The sequence below is a fragment of the Ascaphus truei genome, chromosome 10 (genome assembly GCF_040206685.1).
Source record: "Ascaphus truei isolate aAscTru1 chromosome 10, aAscTru1.hap1, whole genome shotgun sequence".
NCBI lineage: Eukaryota > Metazoa > Chordata > Amphibia > Anura > Ascaphidae > Ascaphus > Ascaphus truei.
In genome coordinates this window covers 12,808,326-12,817,072 of record NC_134492.1, presented here as the reverse complement: position 1 = coordinate 12,817,072, position 8,747 = coordinate 12,808,326, and the positions used below count along the sequence as shown (strand labels likewise).

The 8,747-nt window shown below is 43.6% G+C and overlaps 1 protein-coding gene across 2 annotated transcripts; it reads left to right on the top strand.

The window, feature by feature from the left end:
- Positions 1-370: 370 nt before the first annotated feature.
- Positions 371-5,333, top strand: GADD45A (growth arrest and DNA damage inducible alpha). 2 transcript variants are annotated; one of them, XM_075615861.1, is made up of 4 exons: positions 371-1,374; positions 2,369-2,470; positions 2,890-3,139; positions 4,615-5,333. In XM_075615861.1, the coding sequence occupies exons 1-4, from the start codon at positions 1,325-1,327 to the stop codon at positions 4,726-4,728; spliced, it is 516 nt and encodes a 171-aa protein (XP_075471976.1). In that variant the 5' UTR covers positions 371-1,324; the 3' UTR covers positions 4,729-5,333. The 2 variants fall into 2 exon arrangements, with proteins under 2 accessions (XP_075471976.1, XP_075471977.1); XM_075615862.1 differs by having other exon boundaries at positions 384-1,374; positions 2,890-3,103.
- The last annotated feature ends 3,414 nt before the right edge of the window (positions 5,334-8,747 follow it).

Sequence of the window (8,747 nt, the reverse complement as noted above, 5' to 3'; positions counted from 1 at the left end):
TGAACGCTCTGCTTGTTCAGATAACAAATATAACCCGGGCCCCCCCGTGAGCTGGAGACCGCCAGGTTGGGAGTCACCGGGCGGCCCTGCCCGGCTGCACGTGACCTCTTTCCCCGCTGCGGGGACTCCCCGCGTTTTCCTGTCACCAGGCGAAAATTCTGGTCGCCATGGAGACGGCCGCGGAGGGAGGGGGAGCCAATCATCACGCGCTTTCCTCCCCCGCCCTTCTCCCGAGTGCCTCCATGAACCTGGCGTGACGTAGGCAGAGACTGCGCTGACGTCGCTGCCCGCGCTTTTTTGTTATCTCGTGCGCGTGGGGCATGCAGCCACGGCGCGTGCGCACGAGCTTCAAAGCCCTCGCGCCGCAAAACGGCGGTTACTTTCGAAACCCTCCCAGTCTACACCCCCCCCACCCGCAGCCGTTACTCGCTTCGCAGGCTTTATCACTATAGAAGTGCTCTGTTCACCCATTCGTGGATGAAACGCGTTGTTTTATCTCCCCTCATAACTTCGGTGCGGTTTCTAAGGTATAACAAGCAAAGACAGCGTTGAAACCCTGAGTTTATTAACACTGTGCAGACGTCAAGATGCACGAATAAACTTGCCCCGTCAAGTCAATGTGTTGCCATGATGTATTATGCCCCTGACAACCACACACATCTCCGGTACAGCACACTGCGGCAGCGAAAGGGTTACAATAAACTGTTTCATCGCTTTAGAAAACGGGAAAATACCCCGCCCCCAGTTCCGTAAGCCGGCCAATCACGACCGCGCTTGCGGATGTGGGCGGGGGCAAGCACGGATAGGGGCGGGGCTAACAGATGTTGCACGCACGTTATCTCCATGCTCGCCAAGGGACTCCAAAAGGGGTCAAGTTGAAGACCAAAAAGCGGCTCATTTGCATGAGCCAATCAGAGGCGCGGCATGCAAATGAGCTGCGTGGCGGTTGGCTGGGGCGCAGGAGGCTAATGCCGGGTTGTGAGAGCAAGACGGGCAGAGTGTGTGGAGCAGGACAAGCGAGAGGAGCTCAGAGCCGGGCTGCAGTGTGTGCATACAGCTGGAGACTCAGGAGGAGATTCAAAGCCGGGCTGCAGTGTGTGCGTACAGCTGGAGACTCAGGAGGCGATTCAGAGCCGGGCTGCAGTGTGTGCATACAGCTGGAGACTCAGGAGGAGATTTAGAGCCGGGCTGCAGCGTGTGTCCCTGCGTACAGCTGGAGACACAGGAGGATTACAGAGACACAGTAGGGTCAGCAAACTACCCGCAGGGAAAAGGAGGACACACTACCCCAGATCTGCACAGACTTCACACTGCAGCTGCTTGCATGTGCAATATGACTTTGGAGGAACTCACTAGTGATCACACCGTGGGAAAGTAAGATTATTTTATATTTATCCAAAAAACTTTTATTATTATTATTATTATTATGTATTGCATTGTTGGGGGCACCGTTGGCCAGTCCTGTGTTTGCGATCGCAAGCATGATCGGGCATTGGGTGCAATTTGCAAAAAAAAGAAATGTAACGTGTGTTGCAAACTGCTAACTTGCAGGGGGGGGGAAGAGTTGGGTCATGTTGTGGGAAAGCGGCAGTGACGCAACCTGAGCGCAGTACTGAGACTGTGCGTCTCTCCCCCCTCAAACGTAGCGTTAGAGGGGCCTACAATGCTCGGTCTGCCGTGGGTTAAAGCACCCCCAACCACCACCATGGGGGGGTCACACAGGTTGTTGGGGTGTTTAAATGCATCTTATTGATTTAGTTGGGGCTGTGTATCTGCACCCCCACTTCTTTACATGCCTGCACACACTGTGCTGCACATCCTGTATTTGTTTTTAATCCAAGGTGCAGGTTGGGTTAATAAGAATATGTGGAATATCTTTATAGGAATGCAAAAAAAAAAGTGTGTGTGTGTGTCTCTTCATTCTGCAAATGAGTTGGCCAACTCCAGTCTTCAAGAGCCACCAACAGAAGGTTTTCGGGATATCCCTGCTTCAGCACAAGTGGGCAGTCAAAGACTGAGCCACCTGTGCTGAAGCAGGGATATCCTAAAAACCTGACCTGTTGGTGGCTCTTGAAGATTGCAGTTACATAAACCCTTCATTTGAGTCATACACTGCAAGAGCAACACCCCCATAGTAATGTATCGGTTAATAAGTGATGCAGGTATTGCTTCTTTTTAAAAATGAAGGTCTCATTATTTCTGTTTTCACCCTTGTTTTTAAAGAGATTACTGTTAACCTGAATCATGCATGACTAAGATGTTGATGGGAATAGTTCTTACAGTGCATCATGAATCTGCAGCTCCCTGAGCATGTTTGTGGTCATTTGTATAATGAATGACACGTTGCTTTTTTTCTTTTTGTGATCAGGATGGACATAGTGGGAAACGCGTTGGAAGAAGTGCTGAGCAAAGCTATGGTGCAAAGTAGCATCACCATCGGCGTGTATGAGGCTGCAAAACTTCTCAATGTGTATGTATCTTCATAGAAAACTTTTCAGAGCAGTTTGTGACATTGCAACAACTCATTGTTTCTACGTAGGGATTCAAGTGGCAAATTGATGCGTACAGCAAGTTGTTTTTTTTAGTTTTTTTATTATTTCTAATTTGCTGTATGCATCAGTTATTTGAAATGGATATTAACCATCTGTAATAATTAAATGTTGCAAAAACGATAAAACCAATTTGTCTTACAGATTTTTTTTTAATTATTAACTAAAAATATAATGCACACTTCTTAACAATTAAGTAACAACTATTAGTCTTGTTAACCCGTCAGTGCTAAGTGTGTGTTTTACATGTTGCAGTGAAGGGATTCTTTAGAGGTGCAGATATTGTTTGCAAGGAACTCCAAATTGAGTAATGTTTTATAAACCCCTTGTTTTTTTACAGGGATCCAGACAATGTAGTTCTTTGTCTGCTCGCTGCAGATGAAACAGACGATCAGGATGTTGCTTTACAAATCCACTTCACCCTGATCCAGGCATTTTGCTGCGAGAATGACATCAACATCCTGAGAGTGAGCAACATGAGCCGGCTGGCTGAGATTCTGGGCGGTTCTGACACGGCTGGGGAACCTGCTGATCTGCATTGTATCCTAGTCAATGTAGGTGACACTACTTACGGAGGTTGGAATTGGGAGGTGGGTGGTTTCTACCAGTCACATACCAGGGTTGTTCGGTTTAGTGCAGTGATGGCGAACTCCAGTCCTCAAGGGTTACCAACTGGTCAGGTTAAGGATATCCCTGCTTCAGCACAAGTGGCTGTCATTGACTTAGCCACCTGTACTGAAGCAGGATATACAGAACATTACCTTTTGGTGGCCCTTGAGGACTGGAGTTGGCCACCCCTAGTTTAGTGGGTCACTATATCTTTATCTAGTTTTAACCCCTTCTGTGCCAGAAGCATAAGGCATTTCAGCCCCTCCAGCATTGAATATGTTGAAATTAGTTTTGGGAACTGGCCATTTACTAGGCTGTCAGCAGGTTGTAGGCTATTTCTAAACAGAGAAAGAATTCTAAAGCGAAATTTGGGGATGGTGGAAATAACTCAAGTTAATTGTTAAATATGTAAATTCCATTTTCTTATAGTGGGGGGGGGGGGGAAGACTGGGGATAATTCAAAGATATGACATTGCATTAAATAGCTCCTGGTTGCAAAATATCTACTTGGCCATTTTTAAATACCTATGCACTTCTCTGGAACGGCTGCACCTGTATATCTAACAGTTTTAGACCGCTTCAATACACCTACGCAGCAAGTTGAGAAATCCTTACTATAAGACGCCCAAATGGCGCTATCTTCTGATCACCTATTCCCCCTGATCCAAGAGCAGCAGAACAATTGATGTTTAAAGGGTATTGTAGACTTGTCCTGCCCTTGATTTCTATTGCCAGTTCCTTGCACTGTTCCCATGCTTTTCTAAGGCTGACTCACTCCCACATTCCTGAGCCTCTAGGGCTCCCCACCCCCAGAAGGAGTTTCGGTAATGCCAGATCAGAGTGACTTTGCTCTCTGCTACAGTTGCACTTTTTTTTTTTCTTCCCTTAATTGCAAATGGACTTTGGACAACTTCTTCCCTCATTTGGTCGCTGGGGTTTTCCTGCTTTAAACTTGTTACAACATGTTCAGTGCTAACAGAACTGAGCAATGCAATTGCCTCTCACCTGCAAATAAGCAGGTGCTTGTATAAACAAACTGCATTTCATTAAATGCATTTACAAAACCACCATTTTTAATATTGAATCCACATAATATCTAAATATTTGGTTTGCAAACTCTGTGATTATTTAACCGTAGGGAGACTTATTATTATTATTTTTTTCCAAGCTTATTACTTTGTAGTTCTTAGCACAAATAGTGCTTACTATCTAACGCCCATCCTGTATGAATCTCAAAAGTAATTGGCACATTTTGTTGCCGGGTTTAGCGGCACATTGCAAAACACAGCTGCTTCAGTAGTAGCTTTCTTGTGCATGGTCCGTTCCACTATTTTTACTGCAGGTTCACACAAGATTAGGTGTTTAATCCAGGTGGTTGATTCCTGTTTAATGCATTTTGTTATCTGGTAACAGTATTTGGGGAAACTCATGTATTTATTTTTATTTTTTTCACCAGAATCCGCAAGCTTCACAGTTGAAGGACCCTGCCCTCAATAAAGTGGTCTGTTTTTGCAGAGAAAGTCGTTATCAGGATCAGTGGGTCCCAGTGATTAATCTCCCTGAGCGGTGATAGCATTTTGGCATCCATGTACAAGGACACTATTGCACTGAAAAAGTTTTTAAGATACTTTTGTAGTTGCTCCAGAAGACACTTCCACACGGAAGCAAGGATTACAAAAACAGAAAAAAAATATAAAACAGAAAACTAACAATATGTGACAGACTGTGGCTGAACTCCTGATGCGTGGAAGTGAAAAGATGGACAGAATACGGAAGGCGGTTGGGCAGAGACGAAGGTGACCAGCATGAAAACTGAAATGGAACCAACCAGTATTCAGGAACATCTGTTGTGACGTTTAGGATGGTTGCCAATTAAAAAAACAAAACATACTAAGTGACATAAGGAAAAATGCATGTTTGGCAAAGACATTCGTTTTTAATGATATTGTATTTTAAAGCAAGGTTAATACATAAGTTTGTCATTTTTGAGAAGTTAATTTATTACATTCACTTAAAGGTTTATTTATGCAAATACTCTTTACCTACAGTATGCCTTTAATAAACTGGTACAATGAAATGTTTTTTTAAATTTATCTAATTCATGAATGGTTGAGGCAACTGAAGTTTAACATGATTTTTAAATTGAACAGTGTTCAATAAAAACTGTTGAAAGGACTTGCGCATCATGTTTTTTAAAAAAATGTAGTTCTCTGATAAGTTTGTAAAGAACATCTATAAAGATTTAAGGTGGAAGTTTCACATATTGGCAAGAGCGCCACACACACTAACATTCATGAGGAGTACCACGTTCCTACTGTGTGACAGACCTCCAGCGCACATGGAAACAGACTTGCTGCTGTCAATTAGGTATTTGTGAGATTCCACATTGGTGGCCAAATACTCCGTCTGTTAGGATTTTCCTGGAGTCTTTATCGCTAAAAGGATTAGGCTAGTCTGGTGTAATCTGTAAATCCAAACAGATGAGGAGCAGCCGCTTCAGGCTATTGCTGATCCTATGGCAGGGGAGCTCAACTTCAGTCCTCAAGCCCCCCTTAAACAGGTCAGGTTTTCAGGATATCCCAGATTCAGCACTGGTCTTTGACTGAGCCACTTGTGCTGAAGCAGGGATATTCTGAAAATCTGACCGGTTGGGGGAGGGTTTGAGGACTGGAGTTGAGCACCCCTACTCGAAAGTAATAAAGAAAGTCTTGGGAATTGAATTCTGCCCATTATCCATGAAATGACTTAGTTTGTGTTGAGTTGCACTGATGGCAGAGTAAAGATTAAACATTTCTACAGCGTTGGATACTTGTGATAAATCACAGATTTAAGTAGAGTGTAACAATATTAGTTTGATTGGCAAAGCCCTTGGACAATGATTACACACCATGCATGTTTGGATATACCTGCATTCATTCACTTTCCAGAGACTGCACAGGATTATGTACTTGCATCAATTTATTTTTTTAACACCCACCCAGGGTCTATCAGTTAACAGCCACCTGTGCTAAAGCTGGGATATCCTGAAAACCTGACCTGTTGGTGGTCCTTGACTGCAGTTGGCCACCCCTGGTCTCTATGATCAGTTGATCTTTCATTGTAACTTGGAACCACACTGTAAAAAGCAGAACGGTTTCCTTGTATGTAGCTTTGTACATAGAATGTATAGATACAATTAGTCTTTGTATAATAGATCTCGCAATAACATTACATTGTGCATCAGCACCAAGAAAATGGCTGATCGTGTTATGAGACTTTTGTTCTCCTTTAAGGACACGCCTGAAAATCAGCAGCTCCTTGTAAAAGGAAAAACAGAAACCGTAAAAAAAAAAAAAATCTGAGTTGTCACCATTGTGACTGGTTCGTCTTTTTGTGTTCTCATGAAGTCCCTTTTTGGGGTATGTGACCAGAGGCACAGAGAGGGCCGTGCACATCAAAACAAGATGCAATCAAAGTAATGCAAAAGAGTCATTTAATGGCTGAACTCAAGTCATAAAGATCCAGACCAGAGGCATGAAATGTGACGAGCACGTCATTGAGCCGACATGGATAAAGTAAATTCTATAGCAAAACACAATGGTTCTTATGCGAGTTGTGTAACTAACTCCTTAGGCTACGGCCCCAGCCTTTACTGAGGCACATGCACAGTTAAAAGCCGCGAACAGCGGTCTGTAGGGGAGCGGTGGGATGCACGGCCATAACGGGGCATATCTGCCCTTCCATTGGGGCGCGCCAACCACGTGATCGCTGCACGGGAAGACAAAATTCTTGTCTTCTCTGCCAATGTACGTGTCACCACGCTTTGCACACCTGCCCCATAGAGGGCTGTGGTGTGTGGCGCCCGCCTCACAGCGGCCACTGGGTCATGGCCTTAAGCCACGCAGACCCATTTACAGCGGTCTTTCTTGGGATGTTGAATACCGCAGTAATAGGGCAGCACTATTAAAAAGTAAATTACTTAAAACAACGAGTTTTGTAAAAGCAGCGGGAATAAGATGGTCAGGAAAAGAGAATATGGGGAAGATAAGCAAGCTCATCTACTGACAATATCACATTGCGTTTAGTGTTATAAAGCTGTGGTACTAATCGGTCACATTTATTCTTATAGTGTTTGTGTAAGAGATGTGCGCAGCGGGTAAAACACTGGAGACTTTTTCCGGGGAAAATGAAAAGTAGGCTTTATTAGCCAGCAGCCCCAAACAGAGACCAGTTTCATATCAGCAAACAACAACCAGAGCTAAGCCCATGTAAGGGACTGACTTAACACTTCTGCAGTCCCTATCTGAGGGCTGCAAGGCTAGACCTCTTACCAACCTTAGACACAGTCCAAAAGAGAGGTACTTGTAGGTAGGGTGCTGTCCACGTCAGTCCAGTGGCTGTGGGGGTTCCCTCCAGCAGGTTCCAGTGACCAGTGTTGCGTGAAACACTCTCTCTCTTCCCCTGGGATCTCTCTAGCAGCACAGACTCTTCTTGTGCTAGAGATCCCTGCAGTCTGTGTAGCAGGCTTTTAAGCTAGGTGGAAACTGATCAATTAACTTCTGCTGAAATTAACCAGCTCCCTGCTGGACTCATCAGCAAAATACATGTTTTCTTTTGGAAGCCTTTTAGACAGAGGAAAGGCTGTTAGGAAATATGGACCTAAACGGTTTACACTAAGTAGTCAGCTCCCGTAAGACACCTTACTGCCTGCGAATGGAGAATTCTGCATATACATATGGCCTTTGAGTTGAAAAGGATTAATGTATTGATCAGCAATGGGCGACAACTTGTTTTCAGTGACGAGATGTAATGTTAAAGTCCGCTGCAGCATGTTATACACCTATACTGGAAGGTGTAGCAAGCACCACCACTGTTTTCATGCTACGGTTCCACAGCCTCTCCTCACGATATCAAAATGCAATAATTACTTTGCAAGGTCATTTAACCAAACATTATGGGCTCCACTGCTATTTTCACCAGCTTCGAAGCATGCTAATTGTTGTGGCTGATCATTTACAAGTAATGTTTTGGGTTGCTATTTACCAAGTGGGAAGTGATGATGCAGATAATTACTTGTCTTGGCACTCGAAGGGCATGTATTTATTTTATTTATTTATAAAATATTTTACCAGGACGTAATACATTGAGAGTTACCTCTCGTTTCCAAGTATGTCCTGGGCGAAATTATGCATTTATTCCTATTGCAACATTCAGCTAAAAGGTCTAAAAATAAATAAATAAATGTTTCGCTATGAAAGCATGACTGCGTAGGGTAAAACAGTAGTGCTCAACTCGTTTCAACACCCCCCCATAAGTCAGGTTTTTAAAGGAGCAATCCATGCAATATCCTACATTTGTTTTTATTAATAAATCTATTCTGTACTATTATATAATACTTAGTGCATTTTTTTATTATTCAACTCGTCATGCCATTCGTTATGCGTTATGATATACTGAGCATCCTTTGATTTCTATAGCAGACATTAGCACACCTCCCCAGCAGTGCAAGATCTTTGTAACACTTTCCTGTTTGTGATGTGTTGATTATGTTTTGAGCTGCAAAACTGTAACAATAGATAATGTTATCTTCGTAATATAAGACTACATTGT

Excerpts from the sequence above, each read along its gene's own strand:
- GADD45A (XM_075615861.1), top strand. The coding sequence starts at position 1,325 with ATGTGCAATATGACTTTGGAGGAACTCACTAGTGATCACACCGTGGGA. Across the intron at positions 1,375-2,368 it reads AGTGATCACACCGTGGGAAA|GATGGACATAGTGGGAAACG; the intron begins GTAAGATTATTT and ends TTTTGTGATCAG. Across the intron at positions 2,471-2,889 it reads GCTGCAAAACTTCTCAATGT|GGATCCAGACAATGTAGTTC; the intron begins GTATGTATCTTC and ends GTTTTTTTACAG.